General features: G+C 39.2%; 1 protein-coding gene across 1 annotated transcript; it reads right to left on the bottom strand.

Moving 5' to 3' along the window:
* Positions 1–1,683: 1,683 nt before the first annotated feature.
* On the bottom strand, positions 1,684–12,899 carry LOC128864492 (fez family zinc finger protein erm). Its single transcript, XM_054104179.1, has 2 exons — positions 12,450–12,899; positions 1,684–4,888 (listed from the first exon to the last, which is right to left on the bottom strand). The coding sequence occupies exons 1-2, from the start codon at positions 12,459–12,461 to the stop codon at positions 2,723–2,725; spliced, it is 2,178 nt and encodes a 725-aa protein (XP_053960154.1). The 5' UTR covers positions 12,462–12,899; the 3' UTR covers positions 1,684–2,722.
* Positions 12,900–21,789: the final 8,890 nt, after the last annotated feature.

A 21,789-nucleotide genomic window follows, 5' to 3' on the forward strand; every position in this document is an offset into this window, starting at 1 on the left:
ATGGGAGATAAATGTTCCAACCGGTCATTTTGACCGGTTCGTAGTTCTAGTGTTAACATTTAAGGACAGAAATGAATTGTTATCGAGCGTGTGCGGTGTTCTTTTTAATTACGCGACTACAGGCAATATTCAATTAATTTCGCGCTTCCCTTAAAGTTTTTTTAATATTTTCACAAATCAATGAAGATTTTTCAGGTGGTGACCCTATAATTTTTAACAAATTTCTGTTTCTGATAATCCCATCATCAGCTACGTTACGCACCGCAAAAAATTGGGTTTTAATAGATGTAGTTTACTTGAAAATTACTTCAATTTATTTAAATCTATATACTTTACACAGAGAAATAGTAATTAATAAATGAAAAAAACTGTCTTCAAGCCAAATTCTTAAAAACGAGTTTATTTTTGCCTTAAATGTACAGCGCCTGTATTTCTGAAATGAAAAATCCCCTTAGAGAAGGAGCATGGCCAAACACCCAATAAAGGGTGCAAGCCCCAATTACAAGGGTTGGCTTTTATAATTACGCCTTTGCAAGGCTACGTGTGATGGTCTGTAATTTGATATTTTTATCAAAAACTTTCATATTATTTAGCATACACTTACATAGGTATAGCGTCTTCACATACGAGCTTTATTTGTTCTTTTTAAGGGAGTTAAAAAATGAAGGTTCTAAAAAATGGAATTAGCTCGTTAAAATTTTCGTTCGATGATTTATTACGATTTTCAAAAAGGGTTATCGAGACAGGAGAGCATTGATCAGCTTGTTTCGACTTTTGGTGTTGAAGCGCTACACTTAGCTACTGTGAAACGCTGGTACAACGACTTCCAACGAGGCCTTCAACCTTTGCGGCATGTGTTTCGCGAAGACTGTCCAAAAACGGTTGTTGTGCTTGAAACAATCGATACTGTGCATCTCTTCGTCACGCAAGATCGACATGTGATATATCGCGAGATAGAGGCATCCTTGGACATTAGTGATACTAGTATACATACAATATTGCCTCACCATTTGGCCGTCAGGAAGATTTGTTCTCGTTGGATACCGCATAAATTGAGAATTGCATAAAAAAGGACTCGTGTCGATTGGTGTAAGAAAATGTTGAAGAAATTCAGGTGCGGTGGTTCAAATCCCGTCTACGACATCGTAAGAGATGACAAATTTTGGATATATGCATATAAGCCGGAAAAAAAACAGCAATCGACAGTATTCCAAAAGTTGAACGTGGAAGAAGCACCTCAAAGCAAATGGTCGCCTATTTTCTCGAAATACCTGAATATAATATAAATATCAACTTAAAATAGGCGATTCTGAGTGGTTGGTAAACAACCATTTGTTTGACAGTAGTTTTCGGAGAATTAAGGAAAAATAACCGCCGAAGACGAATGATCCTTCACGAAGACAATGCGAGCTCTCCCGTATCGGCTCACATAAGAGAATTTTCGAGTACTGAAAAGATTACATTAATTCAGCATCCGCCTTGCAGCCCTAATTTGTCATCAATTGACTGTTTTTTTGTTCCCGAACATCAAAAATAAAATACGAAGTCAACATTTTTCGACGACTGAAGAAGCTTTTGAAACCTGCAGCTATGGAATTCAAAACCACCATTTTTGGATTCACATGAACGTGCGTTTTATTTCTTTCATTGCAAACAATTTCAATTCACCAGACTGAAATAAAATTAATTACGCCTCTAATTTGTATATATTTTCATTTTGAATTTATTTTTTATAATAGGTAAATCTCACAATTATTCATATCTAAAACTATATTACAATTTCACTAAAACTACTACATTTAAAGTTGAACTGCACGTGGGCGTAAAAGGTATGTAGTGGTGTATGTATGTGGTGATTTAGTGGAATTTCACATTTAAGTAATCGTACCTAGCATATACTTATACATTTATCATTTTGGTATATGCATGCATGCATACATAGAAACAACTGTCTATTCCTTATTGCTTTAAGAATACATTTACTGCTCCACATTAATTGTATTTACAGCAGACATTTGGACTTTGTTTCACACTTAAGTTGCTTATTATTTACACACATACATTAACACACTTTTTTTAAATGTGTGAGTAATGCAATTTTGTCTCGTTACCCTCTGCACAATTCCATTATTCCGATTGAAGCAATTCCTTTTTAATTACGACGATTTTTTTCGAAAAAAAGAAATTATTAATGCAGCTAAATTTATGAAAATGTCCGCCTGAAATTGAAATACAATACTTCAAATACTTCATTTCGTTTCATGTTTCGCTTAAACGCAATATTGCACACTTTTGCCATAACGGAGATCATTTGTTGGCGAATAAGGGACTGTTTCCCTTACCATGAAACCTTTTTGTTGAAACCACCGATTTACAGGCACGCAGCAAAGTCAACGCCTCAGAGCAGCCCATTTAACACCTCAATGGCACTTCCCAACGCGGTACGATGATCCTCAAACTGCTCGCGACACGGCTGAGCCAAATCCAGCTGCTCTACATCGTCTACAGCGTCAATAAAGAGCTCATCATCCGCTGCAGCTGTCGGCGATGATGCCGCGGTAACAGTAAAACTGGAATTCGCTGTCCCTGTTGCTGTAGCTGTAGCTGCTGCAGCGGCCGCTACAAACTGCAGTCAATCGATGAGTATGCTCTTCGAGGAAGCGGTTAATGTACTGGCATGATGCGTTGGGGTTGTGGCCAAACTATCCGCATAGTAGCGCTGTCAGAATACTTTTGCAATGAAGGGTACCTGATCCATGGCGGAGACGGCTGCAGCTGCGGAGAGTCGCTGATGGTTTTGACTGTGATGATGATGGTGGTTGTGCTGCGCCTGCTGCTGTTGGTGGTGCTGATGATGAGCGGATAATATTTGTGTGGCACTGGTCGGGCTGGCGGATAATGCAGCCGATGCGCTCGTCGAAGCTGCGTTGGCAATTTGAATGAAAGCAGAGCTGGCGGAGTAACCAGCGGACGTGCGAAAACTACTGCCCACTTGCGGTAGCAAATGGTGCGGCGCGTAGGCGGATGGGGCTGCAGCACTAACGGCCGACGTTTGCTGCGCACTGATTAGTGTCTGATATTGCGGCGCATGCCAGGCGGAGTTGCTACTATCGCCGCCGCCTCCACTAGAAAGCGGTGGTGTTGTGACATTGATCGGTGGAGACAAGCTGCCAGCAGAGGAGTCAGGCGTCAATTGGCTGCCGTGCTGCAGATGTGCATGATAGCTATGATGTCCGTCGCGGCGTGTATACTCACGACGCGTATACTCGCGTCGACGCTCATAGCTTGGCGGCGAATCATCGTCCAGCAAATCGCTGCCACCCAGCTCGTGCAACTTGCGCATATGTTTCTTCAGATCAAAGTTGCGGCAAAAGCCCTTGGCGCAAACTTTGCACGTGTACGGCTTCTTATCATTGTGTGTGTGCATGTGAAAGGTGAGATTGTAGATTTGGTGAAAGGCTTTGTTGCAAATGCTACACTTGTACGCCTTTTCGCCGCTATGCGTCAGCTTATGGTTCTTATAGTTGCCTTTCTGGTGGAAACCCTTGCCACAGTACTCGCACACAAATGGCTTGTACCCAGCATGTATCCGTGTGTGAGTGTTCAACGTGGAGGAGCGATTGAAGGCCTTGCCACAAGTTTGACATTTGTGCGGCTTCTCGGAGGTGTGTATGATCTTGTGGCGACACAGCGTCGATGCCTGCCGAAAACCCTTGCCGCATACCTTGCACACAAATGGTCGCGCGCCCGTATGCACTGGCATGTGACGCGTGAGATTGTAGTGTGCATTGAAGACCTTGCCACATTCCAAGCAGGAGAATGTCTTTTGCTTGCCTGTCGTAGAATTTGGGCTGTCGTCCAGTGAATTAGGAGATGGCGAGCGTAGTTGACGTGATGCGGGTGAGGAGGCACGCGAGGAGCCATGCTCATGAACGACCGGCGCGGATGATTGTGCAGCAACAACAGCAGCAGATGCTGCAGCAGCACTAGCGCTATGCTTGCGTTTCATGCCATGATATGCGCCATTGCCGACGGTGCTTTCACGCAGCTTATGCTGCTGCTTTTCCAACGTCTGCTGAAGCTGTGGATGTGCATTTACCAGCACCTGATGGTGTGCATGCTGCGCTTGTGCTTGAGCCGCAGCTGCTGCAGCGGCCAAATGATGGCCCGAAGCGTTAAGATTGCGTCGTAACGACTGCGTATGAAAACTGCTCAACGAAGCGGTGAAATTGCTCAAATGCGTGGCAGCGCCGGTATTAGCTAGCAACGTTTGTTGTTGTGCGGCGGTAAGCGCTGCATATTGCGCTGCGGCTGCAGCACACATTAGCTGATTGGGCGCATAGTACAACAGAGGATACTGCGACATCAGTTCCTGATGACGTGAATTGACAAACTGCTGCACAGCAGCGACATTGGTAGCAGTGGAGGCGGCGACAGCCACAGCGGCGGAGGAGGGCACGTACTTCTTGAAGGCGGAGTCGTAATTCTCGGCATTGGTGCATTGTTGACTAGTAGCGTGCATTGGCAATTCTACACGCTCTGACTCACACTCATCGCTAGCAACCTCAATGGGACTGCACGAACGCTCAGAGTCATCCTGTGCATTGACGTATTCGTTGCTGGCGCGTTGATCGGGTTCCATGATTTTCGCAATGGAAAACTTGAGCGGACAAGCGCGTGTGTTGGGTAAATTCGTGCTGGCAGTTGTTGTGTTGCATACAGGCGATGAAACGTGCTGCTCGACATTATGCTGCTTGTCCGTGCCACTTTCGCTGACGGCGTGGACATTCGCTTGCTGGCCGGCGGCCGTTTCCATGGCGGGACTCTTCGATGGCGGCATCACTGCAATAACGCCCGATGGACTACACGGTTGCATGCCACGCGGACTCTGCAAGAAGAAGAGAAAGAGAAAGTATGATTAGTGTGAGCTGAGCGATTGGAAGCAACGGGTTAGCAATTAAAAACTCATACGTTAATTCAAAACAATGAAATCAGCTGAGTAAACAAATTTTTAAATATTTTTTTTTTATTTTGTGGTTTCTACACTTCGCATTTATTTTAACTCTGAACTACCTCTTTCATTATTTTTAGACTCTTTTTATTTGCTTGCTTTGCGGCGCACCGCTGTGCTGCCGCCGGAACTGTTGCCACAATGCAGATGCACTCAAGCGTAGCAAATCGACGCAAACAAGCGCAACAGCGCGCCAAACATATGCCACGCCCCCTATGAAATCCCGTGGTTATTATTGTTGTCTTCGCTAAGTTCCGCTTTTCAATTTGTGCAACACCGAGCCGCAGCATCGTTTACGTTTTCGATTTTCCCGCCGGCAGGATATCAAAACTTCAACGTTAGGGACGCTCAAGCACGCAAGCACGATTTTAGGGCATTTTCGAAATCAATATTTAACAAAAGCTGCAGAAATAAATAAAAAAGGAATCATAAACACACCGCAATTTGCATATAAAGTCAAACAAAAACGACACGAAATCACTTTTGCACTTCGCCGCCCATCAATTGAAGTCGAACCCTTTCCACGGCGACTGCCCAGCGATTGCCTGGCGATTGATTTAAGGAACATGTGTAAGTGCATAACCACTAACCTTATGCACACAAAGCCTGATACATTAATTGAACGCTTTCGAGTGCACACTTCAGTGCATCCTGACAATATCCTTGCCGTGCCATATCTTGCCGTCCTTCTCAGTCTGTCACACATCAAACTGCGTTGCCTTCAACAAAACTTTTTTCGACTTTTTTCGAAGCCCGTTTGCATGTGGCTTCTATTTATTCCTGTTGCGCACTGAGTACTCAAACAAACGTGGTTTACTCCTTTATTGCCAGCATACCTCACCGATTTCCCAGCATATGGGCCAGACCCATTCAGGCGACCTTTAATATGCTGTACAAAGTTTATCAATTCCCTGGTGCTTGTATTAATTTCTTGCATCTATAGAGGCATATAAACTGCCATTCAGCTTAATCCTTTGATTTTGTGCACTCTTTCATAGCCAAAGCTGGGCTTGTGCTGTTTGCATGAAAACACTCGCGCCAAATCGTGGTACGCTACTTCCTTTCCCTTTCACAATAGTCACATTCACTCACTTCCTTCTGTCTTCAAATTTTTACTTGATTGTTTTCAACTCTTTACACTTGACTGCAAGTGTGAAAGTTCACTTCCTTCTTTTTCCACTTAAGTCGCCAAATTTTTTGTTGTGATGCTATAGCACAGCCGCCTTATATTACGTACGTGCGTCCGCCAAGTCTAATGCGAGACATCCGTTGCGGCTGCTTTGGCTTACAGTTGAGTTAGCAGCCTTTACTTCCTACTTGCGATATGTGCAAACACATGGAGTACAAATCCATGCATGTATGCGTACATGTGTGTGTGGATATAAGTGGGTGCCACCATCTTTGATGGGCTCGTTTTAATTAACTCGATTTCTCACTTGAGTGGGTCAATTTCTTTCAGCAGGCACAAATTCGACTCGAGCAGCAGTATTCAGGCACTCACACATACATAAATAACTTCGTACATGAATTGCCATATAGAATTTGTGTATGCGGATGCATGCTTGTTGGCAGCTATGAGGGCACATATGTATGCACGTATGTGAGTGTCCGTTATGTTAATATTTACACGCCTTTAACACTATATAAATTGATTAATTGTCTAAATTGGCAGGCGCTGGAAATTGGTACTCAGAGTAATTTATAAAATTAATAATTTTTAGAAACTAAAGTGGTATGCAAGTATGGCCGTAAATTGATTGTTAAATAAATTCAAGTTATTTAAATGATGCGTAGCTATGCTGAGTGCTTGAAAACAATGTTTCAAATCGAAACAAATCTCAGAAGTGAAGATTGGCTATCGTTGTGCTTAGCTACAAGAAAGGAAAACAGTTCAGAAGCCATTAGCCAATGCACTGATACAGAGCAGGCGACCAAGAGGAGTTAAAACAAAATAAATAAATGGCGGATACACTTCTGTTAGGTGTTTGACCGGCCTCCTCCTATTCGTGACGTGCGTCTGGATAGACTAAGCGGTGTTGTTGCAATAAAATGAAGAAGCTCATGCTGCAATAGGCTTGATTTAGATTTCATACATACGCCTTCTATTCCAAAAAAAAATAGGTTTTCGGAATATTTTTCTGTGCACCAATAAATGTAGCGTTGCCACACTTTAAAGTTAGAGAACCTTATAATACTTTCACATAACAGGTGGCGCTAAAGTAATCCTCCTATCAGAAAATGCTATAAATTTTGCGATTGGCCCCTAATGTCAGTTCTGTTTTGGCATTTGTGTAGTAAACACATGCGAAATACATACACGTTAACAAACAATGTTACGCTACACTGCTCCAGAACGCGGAATATTGCTGACTATTTCAATAATCGGTCGGTGACTTTGGCACAACGTGAATTTCGTCGCAGATTTCCTCGCCGTCCAACGTCTACTGGTGAAACACTGCGACGTTTAGCCGCTCGCCTCGAAGAGACTGGCACAACACGAGATGCTGCCAGGCGTGGCAGACCCCGGAGTAGCCGTTCTGCAGAGAATATTGCTGCTGTAGCCGAGGATGTCATGGAGGCGCCGTCGACATCGACCAGACGGCGTGCCACGCTAATGGGTATCAGTCGACGGTCTTTACAGCGAATTTTGGTACAAGATTTGAAGATGTTACCGTCCAAAGTGCAGCTTTGGCTTTGCATCAGCTGTTAGCTGCTGACCGCCAATCGCGTCTAACATACGCTCAAGCCATCCTTCATCACCACCAAGAGGAAGATGATTTTTCATCAAAAATAATCATGAGTGATGAGGCCCATTTCCATCTTAGCGGGTACGTAAATAAGCAAAATTTACGCTTCTGGGGTACTGAAAATCCGCGTGTAACCCACGAAGAGCCATTACACCCGCTCAAAGTCACTGTATGGTGTGCTGTTTTCGCTGGAGGAGTCATCGGACCTTTCTTCTTCGAAGACGTCGCGGGCCAAACGGTTACTGTGAATGGTGAGCGCTACAGAACAATGATCAACGAGTTCTTTTTGCCGCAACTTGATGAATTCGGATTGGAAAACATGTGGTTCCAACAGGATGGTGCAACGGCACACACTGCACGTGCCACTCCCGTTTTGGCGATTTTCACTAGCCAGCAAGACCGCCTGATTTGACCGCTCCAGACTTCTTTTTGTGGAGCTTTTTGAAGTCGCGAGTTTATGTCAACAAGCTTCAGACTCTTGCAGCTCTTAAAGACAATATCCGTCAAGAATGTGAGGACCTTTCGCCGGGAGGGCTCAAATGGCAATCAACTGTGGCGGCGGCCATTTACATGACATCATATTCTCGACTTAAAAGACCAAATAAAAATAATCCACAAGAAGAATCAAAGTTTTTCATTTTTTTTTTAAATTACAGCCAAAAAACATCGCAAGGTTACTTTTGCGTCACCTTGTATAAGTAAATTATCTCCTTTTTCGAGCTTAACTCGAAATCCGAGATCATAAAATAATTTTTGATTATAATCATACTTTTCCCTATACAACTCTGAGTTTTCTGTGAAATCAATAATTAATATTACGAAAGTAAAGAGAAAATTAAAAAAAAAAACTAAATAAAACGGACCCCGGCAAAGGATAATGGTTTGTATAAATAATTCTAATGAGTTTTTTGTTAGATATTACGAATTCTGCATTCATATTACAGAAAAAGCGTATGTTTATAGTCGCTTTGGCCTGTTATTGCTTATTATAAAATGTAATATCGAATTTCGCGTGCGTATCACTGCCATAATTTTTTGCAACCTCAGTAGGCATCGTTTACGGATTTCCTCCTACTGTGTGTTACTAGCAGTCAATTGCGCAATTAAATTCGTTATTCTTTCTCCTTGTCTTTCTCTCATATCGTTAATAATAATTAAACAAACCAAAAACACCAAACCAATTTCTTAGAAGAAAAATATTTCAAAACAGTCTTGACAGCTGATTGTCAATTTTGCAGTTAATCTGCCATATGTAAAAGGGTAGATTATTTTTTGTGGATTTATTGCTATCACTGCATATGTGGACGTACTTTTACGGAATCATGATTTCTTCTGGTTAAGGATGGTAGCAATTAATTATTCTTTCAATGCTCCGATTTCCAGAACTTTGGGAGAATTTAATTCCCTTTCAAATCAAATTGGCCTAGATTTCTCTTCAACAAAGAACCAATTCAAATTGGTACTAAATGAATTGTTGAGTGAAATTCTTAATATTACCTAATAATCTTTCTCTGTAAGTTATAAGAAATGTTATCTTTTTTTTTCCCTCATTACAATTGAAACTGGTTATAAGTTTAATTTTACTTTGATTAAATTATTTAGGGTTCATCCGTTTTTCATAGTCTGTAAGAAATACTGTTTTTTTTTAGACTATTAATTGAATAAATAAATATGGACGACATTTGAACGTTTGAAATTCTTCTTAATGGAAAGGAAGCTTTGCCTTTAACTGTGAAAAGAGGTATGATTAAGGATGTAAATTATTTCGATTTTAATCTGGTTTGAACTTGATATGATATAGCCAGAACTTATTTTATTATTTATATTTATTTATTTATTCATTCATTTAAGAATTTAAAAATTCAGTACTTCTTACAGACTATGAAAAGCAGATTAATGCTAAGCAATTCAATCAAAAATAAACTAAACTTATAATTTATTTATTTCATTTTCATAAAGAAAATATAACATTTCTTATAGTTTAAAGATAAAGAATATTAGAGAATACTTCAAATTCACTCACACAATTCAACACTTTGCAGTAGTATTTTGTGGAAGAAAAATCTAGAGCAATATGATTTGGAAACACATTAAATTCTCTCAATGCTCTAGAAATCGAAGCATTGGAAGCATAAATAATTCTAACTATCCATAACCAGAAAATGTCGTAAGTTTGTAAGCTTCGCTGAGGAATATTGAAATTAATTTTCGAAGAAGAGTCAATCGCCTTACTTATCAAATCGAAAGGTCAAGTGAGGGAGAGAATAGTCCTTGTAATATCTAGATTTTAGATTAATGAGCAAGCACCGACTTTTATTGGATTCAATGGATCAGTGAAATGCAAAGCATAACAGGCAAAGATTTCTGACCTACGTTGAAGCCTACTAATATGACGAGCATAATATGATCTCCAAATAAATACAGCATATTCCAGCTTTGAAGGCAAAAGGGAGGTATATAACAGCTTTAGAGTAGATGGATCAACTAAGTTCTAGACCGAGATTCCAAGACCAAAGACCGGGATCCCGGGATTGACATCATTAGGTCTCACAGACCACAGTAATGACAAAGAAGACTAAGTATGCTACGTGTGCCAACCTTGATAATATTTTTTTATTCCATTTTATTTTATAAAGGTTTACATAACAATAAAATTATTATACAAACTGAAAGTAGTGCAGCGCTAGCATCGGAGGCTTTCGGAATCTTGATAATATTTTTTTGTTCTTTACAATAAAAACAAATTGCTTCAACATTAAATGTTTTCACATAGACATATTTCCGAATTCGTAGTGTTTCCTTAACAATTTTAGTAGGAAGTACTGTAAATATGTTCACGCAGGTTCAGGAGCCTGGGAGACCGGGTCCATGCTAAATATTTATGCTGAAGGTTAAATAAAGATTTGCGTCTCATATTCTTGCACCTAGTCTTGTGCTAACAGACAATATTTTTTTATTAATTTGTACTGTGGTCGGCAGATGAGTTTCGCGCAAAGAGCTGTGATTCACATTTGGATTAAACAAAGGAAAATATTTAATGCTTTAAAGTATCAAAAAGCACATGGTTATAATTATTTACGCCGTGCGAGTGGCACAAGCAGTTTCGAAAGCTTAGAGAGGCGCTTAGTGTCAATAAAAAACCAGGCTGCCCACAGATTAGCTCATCCCCAAAAAACATCGAAAAGTGCATCTTTGCATTAAAAATTATAAAAAGGGTCTGTGAAAAGCATTGAATTGAATAGCGTTTGAGATCACTAAGAGAACTATATGGAACAGATTATGAAACGGTCGTTTGTGTGTCAACAAAAAATCGATGTTTTACCTAAAGTGATATTGCAAAGTCGTGAGTTTGAGACATGCTTGAACATTAGTTCCACTCGCAAGCATTCAATATTGCATTGATATTTGATTTCATTGGATTTATTTGCGGTCTTAACAAACGTGCACGATTCTGAAATGATGTTCAGTACCACTTTAGATAAGAGTCAATTCTCACTGAGAGAATGCGCTGAAATTGTAGCATTACATTATACTCGGCGCCTTCAAACAACACAGTTCGTAGTTTGGGGAAGAATTGCTTTTAGTACGGGTCTGTAGCCTCTGGCTACCATGCAAGCAAAATCATCATCGCTTCGCATACAAAGTACAAATTACCCAAAATTTTAACGCAACGCACACGCAGCGTCGTTTGTTACATGTAAATACCGTCGCAAAAATTATCCCCGCCGAGCCGGATTTCTTCCCCCTTGTTCACTTCGATCGGGAGCATAGGGCTTCGACAAGGCTTTTCCATCGTACACGTTTCTGGGCTGTTGTTTCTGCGCTGTCCCATGTGAACATCGACCTTCTTCACGTACCCTTGGCCGACCGCGACCTCTGCTTTCTTGCGGGTTTCTATCCAGTGCCATTCTCGTGATGCTACCAGCTTTCTAAGGGTGTGACCTATCCATCGCCACTTTCTCCGTTTGATTTGCCAAAGGATGGGTTCCTTATTCGTTGATCTCCACAGCTCGCTGTTGCTGAAGATGTTTGGCCAGAATAAAGAACTGTGGAATTTGAGCAACAGAGAGACCACACCACACGATGAGAAAATAATTTGTTGGGCCGGACTGAGCTCAAAAACTATTATCGGACCATATTTCTTCAAAGAATGCTGAGTGCTGGCGCACTTCCCGGAGCGGCTTCGCAAATGCATGAAAAAGTCTGGCAAATTTTTATTTAAAACAATTAAAAAAAATAAAATAAAAAATATTTAAAAATAAAAATTCTTCCTTTTCTAGATTTAACGGTACCAGACTTTTGCTCGTGGGATTGATTAAAAAGTAAGCTTGACGCCACCAAGCCGAAAGCCATTGTTGAATTCAATGCTAACATACGAGCCGAAATAGCTGCTATAACGCCCGAAATGGGCGTTTAATCGTAATTGCATTAAAAACTAATTTAAAATAAGTGAATAAGAATATCCTAAATCTATATTGCTTATTTGTCGAAATCGGCTGAATCGGAGTTATTCAATGTTAAAACAGCGATGTTCTAAATGGCGCATCCGTATTTATTATTGTTAGATGTTTATATTATAGAAAAAAAAATTCTTATGACTTATGTACATTAAAAACTATTTTCACCATGCACTTTAAAATTAAAAAAAAAGAAAACAAATTTAGTAAAAATTAACACTCAAAAATACGTACAAAATAAACCATATTTATCGGCTGTCTTGTTGTGATTGTAGCTTATTGTTGGTTGTTGGCAATGCGTACTTCGTGTAAATGAATTGTCTTTTATATTCTGTTGACATAAATTTTAAATATTTCACTTATTTAGTATAACGCATACATACATATATATGCACTTCAACACTTTTTCACATATTAAATTCAGTTCCAACTTTTCTTTCCTTAGCAAGTTTAGACCCACCAAATTGGTACACACTCGCCAATTTTCTTAACAAACACTTTGTAATGTCCTTTTTTACGCTTTTGCGTGCCAGCATTTAAGCTGAATGGTGCAGCACTTAATTTGACAAAAGACTATGATGAACGAGAACATATAACGTCATTACACAGCCGACGACCGTAACGAAATGAAGGGAAACAGGTAAGTGAGTCCTTAGAAAAATGCCAGAAGGATCTGCAACTGCTGCTGCTGATGGACAATGTGCTAAGGGTAATGACGGTGGTGGTTGGTGGCAATTGGAAAACAACGACAACAACAACAACAAGACAAATAAGCAAGCAAGTAAGCGCACAAACAATAGCAACAACTATCGCAATAAGAACAACAAACATCACACAAAAGCACAAGCAATTCGACTGTGAAAGGAGCAAAAATTTACGAAGAGAGCACAAGAATGCTCGTCAGCAAGGTACGTTGGCGGCGTTTTGTATGCTCAGGTAAGTGCGGACACAATACTTAGGTGTTTATGTGAGAGTGTGTCTATATGTGTATATGAATATGTGCAGAGAACGAGACAACTGTTCGATGAACTACCCTTAGGAATGCCTTCGAGCAGCCAAGAGGAGTGAAAGAGACGAATGAAGGCCACCGAGTGAATGATGAGCGAACAGCGAAAAGAACCATTCCGCTGCCTTATTTGCACAACATTTGTTATGTGTTTAAGGATTAACTGGTTCAATGGCTGCTATGGTTGCATTAAACAGAAACGGGACTAGAGCACACAGGCATAGAGAGAGAGTGAGAGTGAGCGTGAGAGTGAAGGCAAAAGTGTAGTTAATGAGGTTGGCGATGATGGTGTTTAAATTAACATTGAGCGAGAAATTTCAATAATGTTGTTTCCGATGAACATTAGCCAACAACCATTGCTCCTTTTGGTGAGGCGCATTGATGAAGTTCTCTCGTTTAAATAGCAAATTCATTATTAAGTTTTCTTTATGAAAGTAAGAAGCTGTTGGACAAACAGTTGCAGCAGGGACGCTGTTGAGACAGTGTTGAGGGTGTACAAAATGTCGAATTGGAATGAAGTGCATACACTTTGAAATCCCGCCCATAAAATATTTATATAGTCGTGCAGGCACACGCACACAAACACGAAAACCCTGGCGCACAGCTGAGTCATTTTTGCTCGAGTGCTTATTGTTGCTGTTTTATTTTTTTCTTTTGCTTGTGGCTGCTATTTTTTGAGTTAACTAAAAGGCAGCAGCGTGACAGGAGCATTTTCTTTCTCATTTATTAAACATAAACCCATACTCGCGGATTTGATACGACTAATGGTAGCCGCAACCAGCACCACCTACAAACTCCTACAAAGTCATTAGAGCAAAAGCATTTACCCATACATATGCCTGTACATAGTACACCTCTTTTATATGTATTCATACATATGTGTGTGTGTATTTACTGCTAAAAATGTAAATGTGTCTACATATGCATACATGGCAGCTGCTCGACGTTTCGCCTTTTACTTTTCCAACACTTTATTAGTAGTAGAGTTGATTTTAGAACAGCTGCCATCCGCCGCCTACACATACTTGCTATATACGTCCATTGTCGGCCCTCAGCGCCTCCAGCACAGACCTTACTATCGCTATATGTTGTCATTTTATCGGTCGTCCTTTTTGCTTACCATTGTGTTACAAGTGGCAGTAGCAGTGGCTTTGCGCTGACTTAGCATTTCAATAAGCTGTGTGACTGCGCATCTCTGCTGTTGCCGTCGTGGCTAGCGAGGCTGTTGAAATGGCGTCGCCTAAGGCTATTGCCTGTGTTATTTTTTATTTTTTGATCTAGCTGTTGTCGGTGTCATCGTTGCCTTTTTCACTCATTCACTTTTAATAACCTTTTCCTAGATGCCCGCCGTCGTCAGCGACATAGCCATCGCTTGTGTCCCCTTCAAGCCTCACCTCTTGAATGTGCTTTACTCAGTTCAGTTCAGTTCAGTTCAGCTCAGTTGCTATTTTGATATTTTTCGCTTTTATTTTGTCTTCATGTTTGCCTACTCAAAAGCCCCAAAGAGGCACACGCTGTTCGACAAACAAAATGGCATACTGCAGGTAGGTCGGCGATATTGATCGCGTAGCTTTCAGTTGGACAAAGGGGTTTGTTTGCTCTTATACATTGTTTCATACCAATTACACCATCACTTTTGTAGCAGTTTGATGAAAAGTGCATACGTAGTTTATTCAAATCTTTATTTTATATCCTTGAATCGGGTTTTGTTGAGAAACTTAAACAAATGAAATTGCATCACGAAATATCCTCGGATTGGAGTGTTGAAATTTACTTGAATAGGTAGCGATGAAGGGTAAAGAAGATGCGATTAGCTCCGAAACGATATGGATATGTTCCACTCAAATTAATCGAACAGGCGCTTGCCCGATTTCGAGTAGGATTGCACTATTTTCTTATTGCAAAAATTGGACTGAATTATATGATTGATTATATTATTTTGGAGAAAAAGAAATTCAATACTTTCTCTATAGATGGCTGTAGTGAGCGATAACTCATAAAGTATGGATCAAACAATTTGAAGTTTATGCTCGTTGCCTATTCAGATGCGAGTTACAGGATGCTAACAATGGAAGTCAACATAGAGTTTACAGTTTCTTTGATTCTTACACAAATATAAAGGATTTATTTTTCCCCAAACTATTATTATGGATAGAAAGATTGAGAAATAGAGCAAAAGCTGCTCAGAAAATCAATTTAATCTCCAGGAATCCGGGTGTTAGCTTTGCTACCATCTTTAACGACTTAAAACTAGCTGTTCAACCAGAATATTTGCCTACGCAAATACAAACACGGTGTATTAACTGTATTCTTTTGCATCCGAGCGGAAAAAAACTCTGACAAATTTAACGGATTACGTAAAAAGTAAAAAAGGGAGATTTGGGATTTAGGCTGGAGAACTGCATCAGGCTATCCCCGAAAAGCAAACTAAGCAACCTCAAGCGCCTAGCCGCAGACCTAGATATTTGCAAAAAAAGTGTTCAACTGTCTCTTTCTTTGCCGGATCCGCACAGCGTTTGCAATAGGGATTGTCCGGAAGTCGAAGCTTCTCCACAAAAGTTCCAATCACCCAGTGATCGGTGACCGCTGTGAGTTTGGAAATTGAGCGACGTGGGATTTCCAGCACTTTAAGCGTCCTGCTTCTACCGAACTGTGGCCATAGTGTTTTTGAGATAAAAATATATACACGATAAAATAGAGCCCTGCTTGGAAATATAGCCCTAACACAACCCCCTAAACCTAGTTTACGAATGGAGAGAACTGTACGAAGCACAAAAAAGAAAGGAGAAATCTGCCTCAAAATGTTACCGTGTCCTAAAGGAGATACTTCCAGAGGCTAACCTCCTTCAACCTAATAGCGCTCTAAACGGAAATTGATTGAACTTGAAGATCAACGGGAAGTAAGTACAGAATGTCGTTGCTAGTAGTCGAGACGTAACTCAGGAACCGTTATTTTATAATCCACGAAATTATAGAAATAATGAAACAATAACAGTGAATATACCTAAACTTACAACGAATCGAAGCTCAATCCAGGAAATTATAGAAGTAATGAAACGATAACAGTAAATATACCTAAACTTACAACGAATCGAAGCCCAATAGCTCGACGGAATGTGTACTGTTTAAATGGTAATCTCTTGATCCACGGAACTGCAAAATAAGCTTCAAGCACGAAGGTGCCGGAATTATGGTGCAGACAAGTTTTTTCTGTTAGAAATGCTCGTGTTTTTACAAACATAGAGAGAATAACGGACAGATTTTTATATAAAGAAATCTAACAGACAATAATTATGGCATATGCCGAATGGAATGTTGCTTCGATGGAGGTTTCCGCACTACAACTCCCTGGCACACATATCGAAACTGATTAAAGACTTCCTCAGGGGCAGTAGCCTGCCCAATTGCCGGACTTATGTCCAAACAAAAACTTTTTCAGCACATTAAGGAAAAGGGCTTCTAGACAACTTTTCCGCAACTAGGCCATAGAACCATTCCAAGCATTAAAAATAGGGTGGCATGTGCCCCACAAATCTCCATCGACCGCTTGATATAATCTATGCCCCGCAGTTGTGCAGACGTTATATAAAATATTGAATTGTTGATTTTGCTTTGCGCACTTACTAACCGGCTCTTGAGACATTTAGGAAGTTTTTATTATTATTTTGAAACATTGGCATTTCCTCTCTGCAATACGGCTACATAACATTTTGCATTATTTCTATTTGTATATTGATGTCCATAATGCCATTAATTTTGTGTATGGGGCTTGCGCTATAATATGAGAAACATCCGCATTCTATTATTCTTCATTCTCCAGGTTTAATTGCTTTTAGACTGTATTCTGACTGATTTTCTGTGCCAAGTGGACGTCTAGCATATTGTCGTGAACCTGTGCCGTAATACAAAACTATTTTGCCTTAAGCTTTGGGGCCAAGAGCGGATTTTTTCGTTGGCTGCGAGCTACTAATGCAACTTCCCGGAGTATTCTACGTTCAGTCATGTCAGAGGGTCGAGCTTACCCTTTGGAGCACGTTGCAATTCTGGGACCGTCTTACAGGGAAGCTTACTTATAAATAAGTAGTAAAAAACGCACTTTCGTCAAAATCTGTGCAAAATCGTATCAATATTCTTTGAAAAAACTGAAGGCACAGTAGTTACGTAGTTGCTAGATTTATTCAGGTGAACTCTACTCATATGAAACCCCTTAACCCTTCGTGGAGGTTTGGTATTGAACTTTTCTTTTCCATGATTTATAGAAAAAAAATAAATGCCATCAAAATAACTTTTTGCTGCTATTTTTATGTTCACAGCTGTATATACAAACATGAAATTATTGTAATATTAAATCAAAAATTTTTGCCCGACTTGCTTGAAAAGATTGAACAAAAATTTCGATTTAACTACAACAATTTTGTGGTTTTTGTTTTGCACAGCCCTGTGCATATCGCTTATTTGCAAAAATGATATAATCCAAGAAAGAAAGTAGGCCATGCAGAAATGCAAATAATTAAAATTATTTAATTAGATGCAAATGTGTTTTTACTTTTGCTTAGGAAGCCAAAGAAAATTGTAAACTTTGAAGTTACGGCGTTACTTCAGAAAATAATATACAAACTAAATATAATGCAATCACACTATTACGTTTGAAATCCATTACTGATTTTCTTTTTCGCGTTTACTCTCGACAAAATGCTTGCGCACGCGTGTAAACAATACTCTGAAATATCATTTAGCCAACTAACAGACAGCTGATGCCCGCGCGAGCGTTCTGAAGTTGGTTACACTTCGAGTGCCCGACCCTGTACTATGTTATGCATAAAACTGCTGATTTTAAAGCCACTTCAACTAGCTTTAAAGTGTGGCCTTGAGCTTTGTAATTTCTCGTACTGAAAGTTTATGTCGCTGTGTGCCTGTTATTTTACGTCCGAGTTTATTTTAAACTTTAAACAAATTTTGTTCATCATAACCTTGTATTCTAAGTTTTTAAATCTTGATGCTTTCCATTTCAATTCAACCGGGCTATTCGGGGAATGTTCTTCGATTTCGATGTAACTAAAATATGTTGCTCTCTGGTCAAAATAATGAGGCACGTATTTTTTTGTTCGCCCGAAAAAAATTTGTTTCAAGATTTATCGGCAATTTTGTTTCATAATCGATTTTTTTTAATTATATAAGAACAATTTTTTTTAAATGCTTTGTCAAAAATGAACCGATTTTAATGATTCTGGGTTCAATATGATCGTCATTACTTGCACGAGCTACTTCATGTAGAAACAATTGCAAAAAAGTAGTTGAAAATTTTTTATTTTGCAAAAAACGAAATTTTTTCGAAATTCAATATTTCAAAAAGTGTATTTTTTTTTAACTTTTTCCAAATCAAGAGGACACCTCAAACTTCAATTGAGCTGAATGCCCAGTAGCTAAAATGAGTTGTTTTTTAGTAATGCATTTTTGAGTAAAACCCTGTTTTGCACTTTTTGTTTTTTGCAAAATAAAAAATTTTCAACTACTTTTTTGCAATTGTTTCTACTTGTGTAAGTAATTACAATCATTTAGAACCCAGAATCGGTAAAATCGGTTCATTTTTGAAAAAGTTATGAGCATTTAAAAAAAAATGTTCTTATATACAATAATTAAAAAAAAATCGATTTTGAGCCGAAAAACAAAATTACCGATAAATATTGAAAAACATTTTTTTCGGGCGAACAAAAAAATACGTCTCATTATTTTGACCAGAGAGCAACATATTTGAGTTGCATCGAAATCGAAGGGCCTGGCCCGAATAGCCCGGTTGAATTGAAATGGAAAGCACCTCTTTAATTAAGATGAAATTAATATTAATATTGCATGCAGCTAACAATCACAGAGCATTCATTTTGTACCAATATTATTATATATTAATTGACTTTCAAGCAATTTAAACAAAATACACGACCAAAGCTCTTACTTCCAGCTAGTTAGCATTTGTTTTTGACATTTTTGCGAATAATTCTTTTTTAAATTCAATTAAATTATACAAGTTGTTCACTTAACGTTGATGCCCTAGCGCTCGGCGTATTGCAAATGTTATATACCACTATTTATAAACAAATATGTATATCAAATTCGCGGAAAATACAAATGCCCACTTTAATATAAATTTCCCTATTACTATAACATATACAAGTACATATGTATGTACATACTTACGTTGTGTCATTTGTTTTGCCATTTTGCATTGTCAATTTTAATAGAAACGTAACCTTTAGTGCCATTAGATACTTAAGTTGCCTTCACTTTGACACCATGAAGCTGAACAGTCATGAACAAAGAAAGCGTACAAAGGGAAGTAAAATATATGGGGGTTTTGGTTGAGTGGTTTGAATTGAGAATTGGTTTGAATTGAGAGCGATATTCAAGTTCATTTGCAGGCAAAGTGGGGAAATATTTTGGTTACTAACGTGTACGTGAACTAGTCAAGGATGATAGATTACCAGATTTGCTCGTTAGGTATGGTAAAAAAAAATTTGGGGGAATATTAGATTCCAAGTCACTTGGAATGTCTATAAGCTAAATTTTATGAAACACATTCCAAGTATGGTAGGTATCATAAGCACTGCTACGTAGTACACCTTTAAAAATCTTTTCACCATGTGAACTAAGATTCACTTATATATTAGCTTATTCTACATATTGGTGTAATTAGATATGTATAGCGATTTGAACTAGAAATGAGCGCGAGTATGATTTTGGCTTACGTTAACGCAAGCATAAAATTGGGTCTTGCTAATTCAAGGCGTGTCTTCATGTAACGATTCGAAGAAATCGGATTTACGGCAAAAATCAAAGAACTATGGCATTCCACTCCCACAGAGAGCTGATGTAAGATTATAAATTTTATACAAATCGAATACAAAACGTCATTACCAATAATGGTGGGCACAGAGTTATTGATTAAACTTTGATAATTTTAACAGTCTTATTAATAAACTCATTTTTTGTAGCGCATCTATTTCTCTTTCGTACCTATTTTATTCACTTTTAATCACCTGAATATTTTTAAATATTTCCTTTTTGTTGTAATTAGCGTTGTAATTAGCTATCTATGTTAGTCTATATATAATATTTGGATGTGACACTGCAACCGTTCATTAGATCGGGCTGAAATCATAAAATTTCGTCAGTTTCCTCTGTCCTATGCGAGGTTGAGCCAGTTATTCGAGGCATTTTTAATGTTTGCATTGGAATTAGCGGTGAAATACTTGGCGAATCTCAAGCCCCGCTTTGCATAGCAAGCCGCTTGATTCAAGACAAACACCCACTCGCAGATACACCCAGCGCACTTTGACAATAATGGGCAGCCGCTACAGATTAGCTCTCAAATCAAGTGTGTCGAAGTAACCGTATCTGAGTTAGTCTTCTCTCGTTAGTTCGCTCTCAAACGCGTGTTTAGTAGCTAGTTTTGAGCTGCTTGAGCCGTGCGCAAAAGAGTAATATTTGGTCACTCCAAGAATGGCAGGTAAAAAATGTTCTTCATTACGTGGACTTTGATATACCCTGGATAAACCTAGGACCCCTGCAACTACGTGATACAAGCGATGGCAGTGTGATACACCATATAAAAATGCGCCCCAGCAAAAATCACGAAGTTATATAAAATTGGTCAAGATCAGCGACCTTAGGAAATAAAAATAGTATAATATATGTATGTTAGGCCGGGTCGATTTGTGGGGAGGCAAAAAAATCGCCCATTGCTCTGTGAAAATCGTATTCTAGGGATCAAAATAAGGAACTTTGCCGAGGGAACCATACCTCTAAAACGAATTCTGATGTCCCCCAATTTGGGTCGAAGAGCTCGCATTCTCCTGGTGAAGAATGATTCGTCTTTGGCGATTGGTTTTCCTAATTTCTTGGAAGACAACTGGCAAATAAATGGTTGTATCCTGTACCACTCAGAATTTACTGTTCTGCGTTGTTCTAGTGGTACGGTTGCGACATATCCAGTTTTTCCGAAAAAACAGGCGGCCATTTGCTTGGAAGTGCTTCGTGCGCGAACAACTTTTGTTGGATTTGGCTCATCTTGAAACACCCATACAGTCGACTGCTGTTTACTTTCGGGCTCATACGCGTAAATCCATGATTCATCACCTGTCACGATGTCATAGACGTGTTTCGAAGCCCCGCGATCGTATTTTTTGAGCCTTTCCTTCGTCCAATCGACACGAGCCTTTTTTTGAGCGATTGACAAATTGTGTGGGATCCAACGCGAACAAATTTTTTTGACAGTCAAATGTTTATGCAATATTGAATGTATGCTGGTCCCACTAATGTCTAAGATTGTCTCAATCTCACGATAGGTCACATGACGATTTTGCAATATCAGTTTTCGGAACAACAACTGATTTTGGACGACCTTCACGAAATTCGTCTTGGAGTGAGCTACGACCACGATTGAATTCACCATACCATCGATAAACACTGGTCATTGATGGAGCTTCATCGCCAAAAAATTAATTAAGTTCATCCATGAAATGTTGCTGAGTTAATCCACATCGAAAGTTGTAAAAAATAATCGCACGAAAATGT

Source organism: Anastrepha ludens, chromosome 5, assembly GCF_028408465.1.
Source record: "Anastrepha ludens isolate Willacy chromosome 5, idAnaLude1.1, whole genome shotgun sequence".
In the NCBI taxonomy this organism is placed as follows: domain Eukaryota; kingdom Metazoa; phylum Arthropoda; class Insecta; order Diptera; family Tephritidae; genus Anastrepha; species Anastrepha ludens.